This window comes from Camponotus floridanus, unplaced genomic scaffold (genome assembly GCF_003227725.1).
Source record: "Camponotus floridanus strain SB8 unplaced genomic scaffold, Cflo_v7.5 scaffold194, whole genome shotgun sequence".
NCBI classification, from domain to species: Eukaryota; Metazoa; Arthropoda; class Insecta; order Hymenoptera; family Formicidae; genus Camponotus; species Camponotus floridanus.
In genome coordinates, this window is record NW_020229319.1 from 214813 (window position 1) to 232341 (window position 17529).

The following is a 17529-nucleotide window of genomic DNA, read 5'->3' on the forward strand; positions in this document are numbered from 1 at the left end:
ATCATACTTTCAGTCGTTCCTCCGGGATATCAATTAAAAAAATCTTCTCTTATTAAGTAAGATGTGTTGAAAATAACGACATTTAGATATCGTGCATTCTTGTAAAAGCTTTGGCAAAATAGTAAAACAGCGTATACTCTCAAATGTCACATATGTTGTGCGCGCGTCGTCTTTGATTTAAGTGTAATCTAAAGTGGTTATTCGTTAATTCAAAGCTTTCATTTAAAAAACTCTTATTAAAAAAGTAATGTTTCAATGCAATTTTGCCACAGCAAAAAAATTGTTTGTGTTGACAAACAATCATGCCGTGCATTTCGCATCCGCAAATTTTAATACACCTTGTATACACACATACATACCACACACACACACACACACACACACACACACAAACACACCACACACACACACACACACACACACACACATGTGTGTATTACATTATATCATATACAACATGTAATACATTACCTTTATTGAACGTGTAATATATGTGTATTCATTATCCATATGTATATCATCAATATTATAGCTTAAGCAGCGTAATAAAAAATTCAACATGTACATTATGTTCCATTTGTAAGATACTTTATGTTTCAATCGTAAATCAGTGAAAACATTATAAGGATTTTTGAATTTATAGAGATTAAATAACAGATTTCGTGTTTGCTGAAAAATGATAGATATATATAAACAATCTTTTAATTACAAAAAAGAAGATAAGAGAAAATTAAATTTTACTTATTGCTCATAGAATATATAGATTCACTGACTAACATATTATTTATAAGACTTATAATTGATTATTAACTTTATTAACTACTTCCCCCCCCCTAAAATTAGTAAACAAAATTTATACATAAAAAGTTGCTTACCAATATGTTATATAATGGATCCAGTGGTTGCATAACGGTACATATCCCTCTGACAATGTTCGAGGGATATGCTAGCCCTGACTTTATCTTAAAACATTCTACCGATTGATAACCTTCTGCATAACTGAAAATATTAAAAAATAATTATTTGTACATGTATAAACACACACACACACACACACACACACACACATATGTATATAATATTATTACGTAATGCGTCACTTAAAACCCTATAACGTTTGTCTTAAACATTTTTCCACAAGACCACTATTTTCGGAGATAATTGGCCTTTTCCAGACTTTTGACACATCTTCTGTATATATATATATATATTGTGTGTGTGTGTGTGTGTGTGTGTGTGTGTGTGTGTGTGTGTACAGGGTGTCTGAAAATTTTTCTCAATCTCGAAGTGTAAAGGTAGATTGGTTTAAATTAAGAAGGAAGGTCTTCTACTGTTTTGCAATATTTGATCTTCTTTAATTAACTTTTTTGTTAATTATTGCGAATATCGCAAAACAGTAAAGAACCTTCCTTCTTAATTTGAGCCAATAATCTATCTTCACACTTCGGGACTGCGAAAAGTTTTCAGACAGCCTGTATAAATATATATAGTATATCAGATAAGTTGAAAAGCTTTAGAGCTAAAATTGTTACTAACTATTTTGGTCTCCATAGGATGGCCATGGAAAAACCATATTTATAACTCAGGAAGCAACATAAACCAAGTCTTCTAGCTACGCTGTGATATATAATAGGCAATAGACATTCTCGATAAGATTCTAAAATCTATATTATTATAAATTTTATTAGAAAAAAATTATATTGAAAATTTAAGATATAAAACATAGTTTGTATAGTACATAACATATAATATAATTTAATATATATAATATATAAAACTTAATATATAAAAATTTAATATATGATATAATTTAATATAACTTAATATATAAAATTTAATATATAATATAATTTAATATATTTTTATATATTAAATTATAATATATGTTATATTATATATTAAATTATATTAAATATAATATAATTTAATATATAATATAACATATATTATAATTTAATATATAAAAATTATAATTTAATATAATAAAAAAAAATTTACATAATTTATAAATTTTTCTTCGACACCTAATGTTTTCAATAATTGATGTACTCGATGGACACTTAAATCAGAGAACATAATTTCATCAAGAATACACATGATCTGTTTGGCTTCTGTCAGATTCCAGAAGTTATCATTGATATTGTTATTTCTCCATAAAGTAAATTGCTCAAAAGGCGTCGAGAATATTGAATGTGTAGGATATTTATTTTTAAGGCATGATAATACTTCTTGCGCAACATCATTTAACCATTTATCAAGGACTGAATAAGATACATATGGTTGAAAATATTCTACGATAATATTAATTTGTTTTTCTAAAAGCAATTTTTCCTTTGGCATGTATATAAATTTGGTTTGCTTGTATGCTAACCGATACTGTTTTAACCAATGATAAATTAGGCCAAAATAATATTTAACTGTCAAATTAGAATCGTGCCTAAAAAAATAATTTACATATTAATTATACAATATTTACATTAATTTATAATGTTAGTGGCAATTCGGTTTATTAAATTTTACCATGATAATTGTGTAGAAATAATTCTATTTATATCAACCAAAATAAAACAATATATTATATAATGTTCAGCTATGAAACGCAAAAGTCCATTCAATTCCATTCTTTTGATATCCGGTAAATTATTAGAAGACATTAATGACACATAATGCCGTAGATCTTCGATACATTTTATACCTAATTCTATATGGTTAAAAATTTTTTTTAATCCTTCTTTGTTATGTATTCTATTCGACAAGGGAAATCTAAATTTGAAAAAAATATGCTTAAAAAATTTGTTAAACAACAAATATCAGCAATAAATTATAGATATTTATTTTATTTTATAAAGTAAACACATATATTATATATTTTAATTATATATATATATATACATATATATATATATATATATATATATATATAATTAAAATATACAGGGTGTCTTATTTTAATTATGCACCTTGGTTAACATCGCAGAAAGTGGTCGAATGAAAAAATATTTTATACAAAGGTAGTAAAGTTCGGAGGGGAACATTTGGTGGTGACATTGGTTTGTTTAACTTTGAGTGAACGTGCCAAGGGCATATGGACTTGAAATTTGCTTTATTAAATGGAACTCCATATTTTTTATTACATTCTTGCAGCTTATCTCGAGAATTTTTTCCAAAGTACTATAATAAAATATTTTTTGTTAGGTACTTTTCGAGTTATAAGGCTTGAAATAATTTCTTAATTTTATATAAATCATAAAACATCTTGTAAAATATTCATTTTTCGATTATATTTCGCTCAATAACTTTATGCACAAAATAATGTGGTGTAAAAAAATCACATAATTGTTTTTAAGAAAAAATACGTAATTTGAAATTAACAATTATATAAGCAATTCACGCGTTCATGCAGATATTTTGCAAGGCAAAATGAAATTCACTCTGCATCTATGCAAATTTGACCCTCGCTAACAATAAGAGTAAATTTTGTTTTGTCTTGCAAGATACATGCATGAACATAGTGAGTTCTGTCCTCTTCCTTGTTTATGGTGAGATTTCACTTTAGAAAGATATAAAACTGACTCAAACTTATTTTTTATTTAAAGTTAAAATCCGGTTTGAATTACTTTATATAACTGTTGTATGATGTAAAATTATATTCTAATCATTAAACACTTTTTGTTGATAAATTATTAATAAACTAGTGCGGGCTAAAACCTTTATAACATTATTCAAAATATTAATCTTGACAAGATATGTGAAAATTATTGAAATCGAAAATGGTTCTCTATATCTGCATAATTATCATAATATCGAAATGCATTTGCTGCAATAAAATCTCGCATTATTTGATTTAATTTAATTTTATATCGAAAGAAGCCAAGTTAAAAATAATTCTATAGAGATATTTAGATTGAGGCAGAAATAAAAACTGAAGTATTTTTTATTCTAAAATATTTTGGAATAAAATATTATTTAATGTTTACAATTAATAAATGGATAAAATTGATTGCATATGATGTTTTATAACATTGTAAAAATCATCAAATTTGAACAGAAAATTTCAAGAATAAAATACCTCTAATATTATGAGTTCCAGATATTCTATTATATATATATATATTATATATATATATATATATATATATATATATATATATATACACACACAAGTTTCACTCCAAAATGTTCAATTTATAAAAATTAATTAAAATATTATATAAGTAAATATATAAGTAAATATTGAAATATAAAAAAAGAAAAAAAAAGACTAACATGTAAAGGTGGTCGAAAAATAATAATCAAATAACAATATCAACACAGGCTTATTTTGACGTAAGGATCTTAGATGAGGATCCCTCCTTTCTAAGACGGATTATCTCTGAAATGATCCACATTACTCGTCACAACAACAGTTTGAATATTCAGAACGACACTGATAATTTAGACAAAGCCTATCTGCCCATCATAAAAAAATTATCCTCGGTGTGATACATAAAAAATTTTTTCTTTAGAGTAACTCTACCTTACATGATCTCATTCTTATTCCGTTCCTGTTCTCTTTTCCCCCCACTCCTTCTCCTTTTTTCTTTCCCTCTCCTTTTTCGTTTGGCTGAAAAATTTCTTTGCTCACAGCTACGCAGTCTTTTGTGACTTGTTGTTGAGGACGCTCCACACCAGCCTTTCTCTCTTGCTTCTTGAATTTTGCTCCTGCTTCTTTCTCTCTTTCTGGCTTGCTTTCTTCGGCTCTGTCACGGTTTCTCCACCTGTACGTAATTATAATTTCTTGCTTTTACTCCTGCGCATAGCTTGCATGTGACAATGCTTGTCACTCTACCTCTTTTCTCTTGGCTTTTTAGATTTGTGCTATATCTGAGGAATTTGGAGGATCGGGCATAACGAGCAATTTACGCAACTGTGTGGTGGCGTTTCCGTTGGAGTATTTCTGCGTCCGCCTTTATCGTTTAACATGCGCGGGCGTTTCGTTGCTCCTTATGCTTTCCATTGCATTCCCTAATTTTTTGCGTTAACATCTTCTAAAAGATTGTTTTTTATCTGCTTTTATGATTTAGAGTCTCTTGTTTGCGCTTATACCTTGCTGTCGTTCGATATTTTCAAATTTTTTTGTATACATTTATACCGTTTATTTATTAGCATTAAAAATGATCCGAAGCGGATCGAAACGTTTGCGTCTCTATTCTATTTTATTTTTTATTTTGTAATTTTCAATTTTAATTATAATTTCTTTTAACATCGAGTAACGATTACCAACGTCTTTGTATGTTATATATAATTTTTTCTTGCTTATTATTGTTTTCTTATTTGGTTGGTCCTTAAAATAAGCCTGTGTTGATATTGTTATTTGATAAAAAAAGAACACTTATGAAACAAATGAATGTAAAAAAAATATCTTTATAAATATTAATCATAATAAAAGTAAGGAGATGTAATTACATAGATATAGATTGAAAGTGGCATTAAAAAGTATTCCGTGTAGGGTCAAGTTTGCTGAATGTAACAGCTTACAACATTTTGTTACCATCTTGAAATTGTATGTAGATGACAGATGATGACATAAAAAGATTAAAAATTATTACTGCTAAAAATTATTTATACAATTATTTATATTTATTAAAATTATTAATATTTGGATAATTACACTTAGAAAATATATTTTTATTTATATATTTATTCTAATTATTAATGCCATAAAAGATATTGCATAGCTAAATTTATATTAATTTATTTGACATGTTAACAATTTTGCGTTATAAAAATTAAAAGTTTTGCTAAAGTTAATGTTAAAAATATTATAATTTTTTAAAAAATCTTATAACATCATATAAATAACAAATAAAATTTAGAACATATTTATTTTAAAATGTATTATCATGATATGATACACAAATTTTATACACTTAATACTATTAAAAACGACGTGACATAATTCAAAATTTGACTGCCACATATACAAATGACACTACACATACATATATAATATTTAAGATGGTGATGAAATGTTGTAAATTATTCTATTCACAAGGGGAGGTCACAGTGTGCTATCAATCGATTTCGCCGAAACTCGGTGTATCGTTTGGGTAGCATATAAAATGAATATCTGTAAACGGATAAGACGCGATTCTCAATCGTTTGCAAAATAATAAATATTTAAAAATTTCAGTTTGATATAAGCAAAGTAAGTAAGACCTTAAATCGAAGAGCGCGTAGCGGCGGAGTGCTAGATTCATATTTCCAATGTTGTGGGTTCGAGTCTCGGAAAAAAATTTTTTTTAAACTTTTTTTTTTAATTACAACAACTTTTACAATATAAAAACGTATATTATATATATTTATGCGTTTTGTATATATTTTTTATATTTATTATTCAAGTGCACATTTATTTATCCATGCATTTTTTTGTTTGCGTTCTCTGATTATAATCCATTTGTTCACAATTAAATAAAATATTTTACGAAGCAGTTTAAAATAATATAATACGTTATTTTAAACTACTCTATAATTTTCGAAGCAGGTAAAAAAGATCGTTAGAAAGCTCGACAAAGAAAAATAAAAGAAAGAGAAGACCATTGTGTAACGGACGAATGAGATTTTGTCATTCGATTGCTAGCAACGGTAGAATACAGAGTACAATTGTGAGTTAACAGTGAACAAAATGGGAAATTTACCTGGTCCTTCGCAAACAGCGGAATATGAATGTAATATAAATTCACTTTATAGTATATTATAGTGACAAATCAAAATTGTGATTAAAAGATGCAATTATTCATATGGAACAATTGCTTCTCGAGAGCAATCTATAAAAAATATACAAAACGCATAAATATATATATAATATACATTTTTATATTGTAATAGTTATTATAATTAAAAAAAAAGTTAAAAAAATTTTTTTTCCGAAACTCGAATTCATAATATTGGAACTATGAATCTAACACTCTGCTATTACGCTACGCGCTCTTCGCTTTGAAGGTCTTACTTACTTTGCTTATACCGAACTGAAATTTTTTAATGTTTATTATTTTGCAAACGGTTGAGAAGCGCGTCTTATCCGTTTACAGACATTTATTTTATATGCTACCCAAATGATACACCGAGTTTCGGCGAAATCGATTGATAACACACTGTGACCATATAAATTAGTAAGATAATAATATAATAGCTTTAATATTATTTTTCACTATTATTTTCACGAAGATTTGTTGAGCGATGGAAATCGACCAAATATGAAATAAATATAAAAAATTAGTAATTAAAAAATACTTAAAATCATACCTCTGAAAAAATTTCTCTTCCCAAAATTTGGTGCCAAATATTATATGCTGTAATCTCTTACATGTGGATTTAAAATTTACGATATCCTCCATGCTAATGTACTTATTTTCCAAAATTGTAGCAATTATTTCATGTGGCAAATGTGTTATTGTAATCATTGTAAAAAATTCAACGATTTACAAAATAGCTCGCAATCGATATTATTTATTTTCGCACCACTAATTTCGTTTATATACTTATATATATGATTAATCACGAATATGAGCGCACAAATTTTACTCCTACTTGTAACAGGCGTTTATTACATCCACTTCGTTCGACGTTGCACGTGGTTCAGACGAAAGACGCATTTTCTTTAGAAATAATTTACGGCAGTACTGGGATTGCAACTTTTGGCCGGATTTGTTAACGCCTACCGTTCCCCTCTTACCGTTCGCGCCTATAGCAACCACGCCAATAAATGTTCGTAACTAAGAAGCGCTCAGGAGCGTCACAAATGTATTGTGACATAGGTCATATGGCAATCTATCTGTCTAAATTCTTTTTATTGTTTATTAGGGTTGCACAAGACTCAAGACAAGACAATATTCGTAAAAATATTGTATTGGTATTGAAAATTTTCAAAAATTTAAATCTTGTCTTGATCTTGAGTGAATATTGGTAGCAAAAATCTCGTCTTGTATTGTCTTGTCTCGATTTTATTAACAATTTTTTATCTATTAAAAAATTATTTAAATAATATTTAACATAATTTTTGTGATATAATTAATTTCTTTGAACAAAAAAATAATTAGATTACATTCACATTTATTGAATTATATTTCGAAGTATGAAATATTTTTATTACATATTTGAGTTAAAAATGTATAATGTTATAAGTATTTGTAAAATATTTATTTAATATTACTAATTACGTATAGAATTTATTTATGTATCTATATATACATACGTTTATTCGTTACAAATCTTTGAATATAATCGTTTGAATGTAAGGCTTGAACAAGGCTTTAATAAGACTCGATATATAATTTGCTTACGTACCTAAGATAAAGATATAAGGCTTGAAACAGTCTTAAAATTATATGGCAGCCATTATGCTCAGGCCCTTAGAATTTGCGTGAAACTTTTTAAACTATATATATATGCTTTAGAAATTAAAAGACTCTTAACTTATTTAGGATCAATTAATACTGCATAATTTATTTTGTACTTGGCTAATTATATTGATACATATCATCTTAAAAATTTTCCATTTTTATCACTTTTTTAGATTTTTTTCAAACATTTCTCATGTACTTAGCGTATTTTTTTTTACTTTCGTGAAATGCAATCTCTTACACGTAGATTTAATTGTAAAATTCACGATGTCTTTTACGCTGATGTTCTTGTTTTTCAAAATTATAGTAATTACTTCATCGAGCAAATCTGTTATCGTAATCATTGTAAAGTTCAGTGATTCACAAAAAGCTCCCAATCGATGTTATTTACTTTCGCAGTACTAATTTACTAGTGTACTTATATGTATAACTAATTAACGAATAAGCGCATAAATTTTACTTCTGTATCCAGTATGATGGCAATGTGGCTGTAATATGCATTTCGTTCGATATGCTTCAGACTAAAGATGTATTTTTTTTAGAAATTTCAAAGAATTTAGTTTATCATCCAGGACAAAAGGGATATAAATTCCTCAGTCCTGATCGGTCAAAAAATTTAGACAATAGAAGCAGGTACACTTCGGGACAACAATTCGTTCCGTGGTCCCCCTCGCAGGGAAAGGGGAGTGCAGTCTTTGACCAATCAGCCATGCTGCCATAGAAAAGAATATCCTAACATCATCAATATGGAGCCTTATTAAATATTACTAAGGATATATAATTAAAAAAACTAATAGTTATCTGATGTAATAGTTATCTGATGTAATAGTTATCTGTGTTTAATTTACAACTTAATTTAAGGTTTTATTAAAAATATTTTATTAATTAATTTTGAAACTCAGGCTTTAATAAAAATAACTAAGAAGGCCCTTGTAAGGATTTTTTAACTGTGCCGCATTTTTAAAACAAAGAATTCATGTAGTACCAATTTATAAAAAAACTCAAAAGAAGTTAATAATATTGCATTAACAATAACATAATAAACAAAGAATTTCTATTAAAAATATCTTATTTATTTCATAATCTTCATTATACAAAATAAAAAAATTTTTACATATATATATATATATATATATATATATATCATCCACATATACATATCCACATATATACAGGGTGACCCATTTTAACTTAGGCAGCCAAATAACTCGAAAAATAAGCACACTACGAAAAAATGGTTAGAATCAAAATTTCGTCATTTCGAGAGGGACGTACAATGACGTTAAAATCAGCCCCCCCCACCCCTCCCCCTGGGCAGTGAGGGGGGGCAAGTTTGAAATCTTAAATGGAACCCCCTATTTTTCATTGCATATTCTTGTAGCTTATCTCGAGAGCTTTCCAAAACACTATAATTAAGTACCTTTTTATTAAGTACTTTTTGAGTTATAAGGCTTAAAATAATTTCTTAATTTTACATAAACCATAAAATATCTAGTAAACCATTCATTTTTCGATTATCTTACCTTCATACTTTTATGTACAAAATAATGAGAGGAATCAATTGGTGTAAAGAAAACATACAGTTGTTTTTAAGAAAAAATATGGAATTGTTAATTGCAAATTACATATTTTTTCTTAGAAACAACTATACGACCTTGTGCCTTCTTTCTTACTTCCTGAATTTTGGTTTCTATGTTACATCCGTCCTATGAAAAAGAATAATTATATTTTGTATTACATATAAAAGATTATAAAATAGTATAAAAATGAATATTTACAAAAACTTACAGGCCAAATTTGTATTAAAGAAGAATTAGGAAATGTAGAATATACATCCTCGTAATCTTCTTTCCTCATATTTTCTTTATTAGCACTCTAAGTGATTTCAATAATTTGAAATTAAATTCTATTCAATTAAATTTAAAAATAAAGCCACACTTTTCCAATAATTATGTATATTGATAAATGAATTATAATATAAATTATATAATATATTCAAATACAAAATATTTACTTTCTTTGAAGTTACACCCTTCTTTTTTCCTTTCCCCTTTCTCAATGAATTAGACACAGGGAGTAAATGCGCTAGAAGTAATATGGCACGAAGATTTTCTATAAAATAAAATAAAATAATTGCGATTAGTATTTTAATATACATGTAAATAATGTAAAATATTTTAAAAAACTGAAGTAAGAGTTAAAATATACCTTCTTCAATAAAATTTGAAACTCTATATAAATCTTGTCTCACTGTCTTGCAGTATGTAAGAATTCTAGGAACATAATATGGAGAAAATCTTGTTAAAAAGTTATCAGAAGCTCCGCTGTACAATCTGTCGAATTCCTCATCAATCTGTAATCAAAAACATAAAAATAAAGTGAAATGAAATATACTTATTATAAATACATAAATTCTGAATGTTAAAAATATAAAAAAAGTAAAATAAAATATGTGTTTCTGTTTAATACAAATATGAAGTCAAAGCATTATTACTCACCATTTGACCAGAATAATCAGCTAATCGAGGAAATTGATCAAATATTTCATCTATTGTAGGAAGATTTTCTAAAATCCATTTTCTTCGATTTTTCATAGTAATGTTCATACATTTTGATATTGAAAATTTATTCGTTTCAGACGGTATCTTTAATTTCATCCATGAAATCTGATATATCAAATAAAAATGTAGAAAATTAAAAGAAGAAAAGATAATTTTTTTCTATATGTCATATTTATCATTAAAATAAATTATTTGTGTAATTTAGAAAAAATTATTAATATACAAAGAAGTATCATAACGCACTTTTTCTTCATACAAATCTTGAGAAAGCAAATCATCTTTTTCCTCATCTGAACTTTCTGCAGAAAATAAAGGTTGACCTATATTCATTTTTCTTTTTTTTGCAGTATATTTTTTCTTGGCAGGTGAAATATTTTTTCTAATTGTCCAAAGACGATATTCAATAAAACCTCTTTTAGTAGATGGATCATAGTAAAGTTCCTTAAAATTGTAAAAAAAGAAGATAAATAATTCATTTTATATAATAGTTATACAGAAAAATATATTAAATAGTTTTAAAAAAATAAAAAATAATTTGTAAATTTTTTCTTATATATCCTTTAGTTGTTTCGCGGTCACGTAATTTTGGAAATTCTGTTACAATACTTTTGGCAAGAGCTATTTTGGCTTCTTCAGGTGGATAGCTGCAAGACAATTTTACAAAATTTCATAGAAATATAAACTTAATTGAATACAAGTTAATTTCATAGATACAAAACTTACTAGTTATATTTGTGTGTCGTTACTAATTCAGAAGTTACTATTCTTATAAGACTTCGTCTATGACATTCTGTAAATATGTCTTCTGCAGCTGTCAAAACGTTAGCACCTTGTGGATGATGTAAAAGCGTCTTACGAACAGTTGTAAAACGCTACATTATATAAAATTTATAATTTTTTAAAAATATTTTGAATATAAACGCTAATTTAGTTATCTGATACAAAAAAAATATACCGAAAAAGATTCTTTGGGTATAGATATTTCTTCATTAGAAGTCGCAGTTGTAACTAAAGCAGTGTTGTTGCTGGTAGATGGTATTTCAGCTTCAGCAATTGTTGTCCAATTTGGAGAATTAATATTTGCAGCTAAAATAATTTCTCTTGTTTCTCCAACAATTTCTATTTGTTCTTTTGTATCTAATAGTTGCTCTACACGTTTAGCAACCTAAAAAGAAAAAAAGAAAAATAATGTCGGAAAAATTATATAAAACATTACTTTATTAGTAAGTAAAACATTACCCCAGAAGAAGTTTGAGAACATTCTTCAAGAAATTTAAAAATTTTTTTTGCTGGTCCTTTCTTTATTTTCATATCATTTAAGTCCTGTGCATTGAGTAAAAAGAAAGAGGAGCCTTCGATTTTTTCATCTAAAGATAAACAAAAATTGTAATATATTGATAAAAATATATATTCATAAAAACAACAGCTGTAATAGTAATAGTAAAATATTAAGAATTATCGTTCATATTTTCCTAGCACAAAATATCGAAAAATCACAATAGAAGAAATGCATAACATAAAGATCAATATCGAGTTGTACAAAAAATAATTTAAGACTCTCTATTAAAAAATGTATTGAAAAATTACAAGTTACTTAATATAAAATTCAATGTGATACATAATAAAATATGAAAATTGAATCATGATTTGAACGTATATTTAAAGACTAATAAAATAAATCTTATATTTTTTGCTAAAATGATGCAAAAAACTCCATTTCCATCACAATAAAATGTGACGGAGACTAACATAAAAATTATTGGATGTTGGTTCTGACCAGATAGACAATGGTTTGTAATATGCAAGACTAAGACAATTTACAAAAAGCTGTAAAATGTTATGAATTTCCCAATCGACATGGTAGGCATTAAAATCAGTATCAAATAAATGAGTTTTATATAATGTGGTCAAAAAGTATATTTCATTTTTATTCAACATTAAAATTTCTTTAATACATCCAAAAAGAGGCAAATTTTTTCCGTTTTGTTTATCAATTTTAAGACATACTAATAAATTAAGTCGAAATTCTACACCATTTATTTTTATAGCATTAGTGGTAAATATAGAATCAGTATCAACATATCCTAGATCATGTAAATATGTACGACTTTGGCAATTTTGCACTGTAACTGTTTCTCCATTTAATGGTTCAACTCGAATAATTGTGGCATTTCCTTTTCCCCATCTAGCACTTTGAGAGCATTGAACAATTCTTATTAATGTTTTCGGTGGATTTTTAAAATTATGAACATTTTGTGCTCTTAGTTTGATTTCATTATATTTGGTTTCATAACGCATACAGTTGTACAATTGAAGAGGTCCTGACCACAACATACAATCTGGGTAATGAGTTAAATGATGGAATTTATTTATCATATGTACATCAGGGAAAAGTTGTTTGAATGTTTCCAAAAAATCTGTGATGAGGGCTCTCAAATAAGACATAAGAGAAACTGTAACTTTTGGCGCAAACACGATTTCCATAATTTTTAGCAAAAGGAGAATCAGTTGTAGGTGTTCTTCTCCTGTCAAGACCCACTCAGAAATTAAGAAAGGGAAAACGCGAAGAAGACACCATATTTGCATAGCTTTTTGATTTAAAGTATGCCCTTTTACACGCAATATTCTTTCATTGAAATTTGCTGAAGGCTTATTCTTTCTTTCAACAAAACCATATTGAAATGATGCTATTCTGTTGTTAAAATCATCTATATGAAACAATTTCAATTCCAAAGTATAACGAAGTAAAACTAACTTTAGTATCATTGGCCCAATACCACAAAGAATATCATGCATTGGATCAAAAATAAGGTTTTTACATATATGAAAGAAACGAGATAAATGTAAGCAACACTCTCCATGCATTCCTGTTAACGTTTTAGCATTATCGCTATAGTTTGCATTATGCAGTAAATTTAAGTGTTCATTGTAAACTGCCATATTTCTTGATTGTTTAATTTCTATGCTACCATTATGCAAATCTTGCCTAGTATAAAGACACATTCGACAAAAGAAATTAGAAGATGGACCTAGCAAATTAAATACTTCATGGACAGCTAATCCATCCCCACAAAATGCAGTCAATGATGCACGCAAAATATATTCTTGTCCTTCTAAAAGTATAACAACTCCTTCATCACTTTCTGATTTTACAAGATCTTCTAAGAAAGGACTTAATATTTTTTTCATTTTATATTTTTTTATGTCAACATGACAACAAAGAAGCAAAACGTGAATACTGCTTGTTTCAAAATTCATGTGAGGTAGAAGATTCTGTATGATATAATAAAAGACTCCTAATTTGTGAATGCCAGTCTTAGAGCCAAGTGGATTGACAATTTCCAGTTCATCATAATAAAGTTGGATTCTAATGGCATGTTTGTATTTCTGAAAAAAAGGATGATTTTTAAAGTGCTGCCCATCAATAAAAGATGCAAGAATGCCATCATTTGATTCTTTCTCTGCTTCTATTACAGCGCGTATGTCTTTATTTCTAAGCACCATTGTTAAAAAATCTATTATAGAAACATATTGACAAGTTTCAAGAATTGTTTTTGATACAGAAGTGCCTGTTTTCTTATCAATTACATTTTCTATACGTTTACCCAAAGGTATTTCCTGAGGCTTGATATATTCTGTACTACTTGCTAAAACTTCCATTTGTTGTTCAAGTGTTCTTAAACCTTCAAAAGATTTATCTATTTCAAAAGAATTTAACAAATTAATAACATCAGGGTCATTAAGCATTTCTTTAGATTGTAAAAATTGTTTAATTTTAGTTTTTAATGATACACATAAATTATTTGTTATTTGTTCATATTCATCAAGAATATCAGTTATAATGCTTCCGGTCATTGATACTTTTGATTGTAATCTAATTATTAGACTTATTAAAGAATCTCTTAAATTAAAATTGTCACAAATTTTTAAAACCTCTACATTATTTGAATTTTCAGATATTTTGTTTGCATCATTTTCATTAATAATTATATCATTATACGAAGAAGTGGATTCTGTATTTTCTATAGAAAAGTCATAATTTTCTTTTCGAGAAAAATGAATTTTTCTTATATGATCTCTTAAAGAGTAAAAATGAAGAAATTTTCGATAACAATCTTTTTGACCACATTGAAACCCAATTTTGTCTATTCCGCGTTTGAGTGTCAAACCATGTACTATTGTAAAATGTCTTGCCAAACCATTTAACCCTCCTTTTACAGTATTACGACACATAAAACATTTCAAAGGCTCCATTGCTGATATATTTTAATGAAATTTTTACGCATCTGTAATATTAATAAACATTATTTAAAAATAATTATTTTATAATTATTATCAAGAAATGTACTTTGCAAAATAGAAATGATAAATATATAAAAAAAGAGAGATGACATTTAATCAATTTTTAAATATAAATATATATTTTTGGAATGTGACAGTCGTATAGATAATTTGCAAAAGGAATAAAGTCTGAGATGGCATTCCGAGATGTAACAATAAATATATAATAAAATGTACAATTTTGCTATTTGATGCTTTATATTTTTAAATATGTTTGTTAAAAAAACGTAAAAAAGAATATAAATATACTAACCTTCAAACTTTTTTCGTGTCTCCTCATCTGTTATTTCCTCGATTTTTATTCCTAAATCTTCAATGGATAAATTTGTTATTTTTTCCATTTCAGTCTACAATTGAGAAATAAATATTAAAGATAGAAAGAAAAAAAGTTCACGTGTCAGCAACTACGTATTACATAAAACACTACAAGAATGGTTATGATAACGAAACACATATAATTAATATAAAAAAATGTAATAATTATAATAATAGAATAAAATGCCACATAAAAGCGTTGAACTTACCGTCAATCATTGCGGACGGATAGTAGCTAACGTGTTGTAACTTGTGTTAGTTACGACGAACGATGCACGATTGGCACCCGGCACGACACACGTTACCGCGAACGCCGTAAACAAAAGAACTGAGAAAATATCGCGCAACAACAAACTGAGCTTTTATTGGCTCGCGGTTTACTGATTTGCAGTGAAATCTTACTTCCACTGCCTAAAATCCAGTAAATTGTAAGTCTGAGAACTAAGGTGGGAGTATGTTTACATGTCAGTAAATACTCACTGATTGTCGGTGTAAACATACTGTTTTACTGATTCAATCAGCGTTATTTTCACTGATTGACTTTAAGAGAGATAGATAGTGCCACGTATAGCGCACTACCTCATTTATATTTCGTTTCATGACACAATGAGGGGAAGCGTGTAAAAATACGAGAGAGTTGTGATTCGCGAACATCGATTCTTCGAATATACATCTTGGTTTTTCTGCTCGTGTAAAATTATTTTGACATCCATAACGCGTTTAACTTTCGCTGCATCACTCGATAAAAATTGCCAGATGATCGTACGCTTAATCATTAATCGTAAGAAGTCATCTTCAAATTCGCAAGCCACGCGCGCGTAGTCACAAATACACACATGGTATATCGAAAATCTAAAGAATTGAAATTCTTGAATATTTATATAATTATAGTGCCACGTGTAGCGCACCATCTCACCTATATTTCGTTTCGTGATACAACGGGGGGAAGCGTGTAACACGATGAAAAGGGCCACGGAGGCACGATACCTGCGTGCGGGAAGATTTATGAAATTCCTCTCACGAAGACAAGGAGAGGCAGCGTAGAACCAGCGATAAATAACATTTCACCTCGAAAACATGCATGCGAGAGAGGCGTTATCGATGCAAATGCACCTTGCCGCGCCTACTACCGACTCGTGAATATAAGTGATCTCGCGCATCTCCGGGCCCCGCATATTTACGTAATCCCGTTTTTCAAACAGGTCCGCACCCGAAAAACTGGCCGAGTATAATTCCGCTAATTAATTTATTCCTAAAAAATTAATCCCGACGCGCGACTGCTCGCCCAATAACTTATGGCAATTACAATTATTCTCGATCGTAAATTGCATCTTTACGAGTATCTCTCGATCCCAGACCAAATAAACAAGCGTATTTGCGTTTTTTTTAATTAAAAAAAATCACCGAGAGGAGTAACTCTGTTAACGCGAAAGAAATCTTACGCTTAGCGTGAGACGTCGCTTTGAATTAAAGCTCTTCGAGCGAACGCCAGAATATTCAATCGGAAATTTTCGCCTCACGATGACCGTTCTTTCGTCCTCCCTCTTTCTTTCTGTCTCATCGCTCTTTTCATCCTGCCCCAATCATTACGTAATTCGTCCTTTTATACGATGGGATAAAAATGCAAAACAAGCGCCGCGCTCTCGGCTTACGTATCAACGACGACGACCACTGCAATTCGCGGGTCATCCCTTTTAATTTTTCCAGCACGACACAATGGACGCTGACGTAAGTCTCTCTCTTTAGGTATCGTCATCGCGCGAACGCCTACGATGATCATAATTCCGTGTAATTGCTTCGTTTATTAGCTTCTCTAGACATCCGGCTGTTTATTGAAGAGGGCGAGCGAGACAAGATGAACATCGACGACAAGCAATAAGCTTTTGTCGCATAGCCTCCGCCTCCTCCGCCAGCATCGCTGATCGAAAGGA

General features: G+C 28.5%; 1 protein-coding gene and 1 pseudogene across 1 annotated transcript; both read right to left on the reverse strand.

Annotated features, from left to right (window-relative positions):
* Positions 1-11015: 11015 nt before the first annotated feature.
* Positions 11016-12203, reverse strand: LOC112637695. The gene is made up of 5 exons (XM_025407928.1): positions 12159-12203; positions 11898-12107; positions 11666-11814; positions 11522-11586; positions 11016-11047 (listed from the first exon to the last, which is right to left on the reverse strand). The coding sequence occupies exons 1-5, from the start codon at positions 12201-12203 to the stop codon at positions 11016-11018; spliced, it is 501 nt and encodes a 166-aa protein (XP_025263713.1).
* Positions 12204-13988: 1785 nt separating this feature from the next.
* Positions 13989-15196, reverse strand: LOC112637691 (annotated as a pseudogene).
* Positions 15197-17529: the final 2333 nt, after the last annotated feature.

What these genes read in the sequence shown, in the direction of transcription:
- LOC112637695 (XM_025407928.1), bottom strand. Translation starts at nt 12,203, where the DNA reads ATGTTCTCAAACTTCTTCTGGGGTAATGTTTTACTTACTAATAAA. An exon ending in ATGTTTTACTTACTAATAAA is followed by an intron (nt 12,108 to 12,158) that starts GTAATGTTTTAT and finishes TTTTCTTTTTAG; the next exon opens with GTTGCTAAACGTGTAGAGCA. An exon ending in TACCCAAAGAATCTTTTTCG is followed by an intron (nt 11,815 to 11,897) that starts GTATATTTTTTT and finishes TATATAATGTAG; the next exon opens with CGTTTTACAACTGTTCGTAA.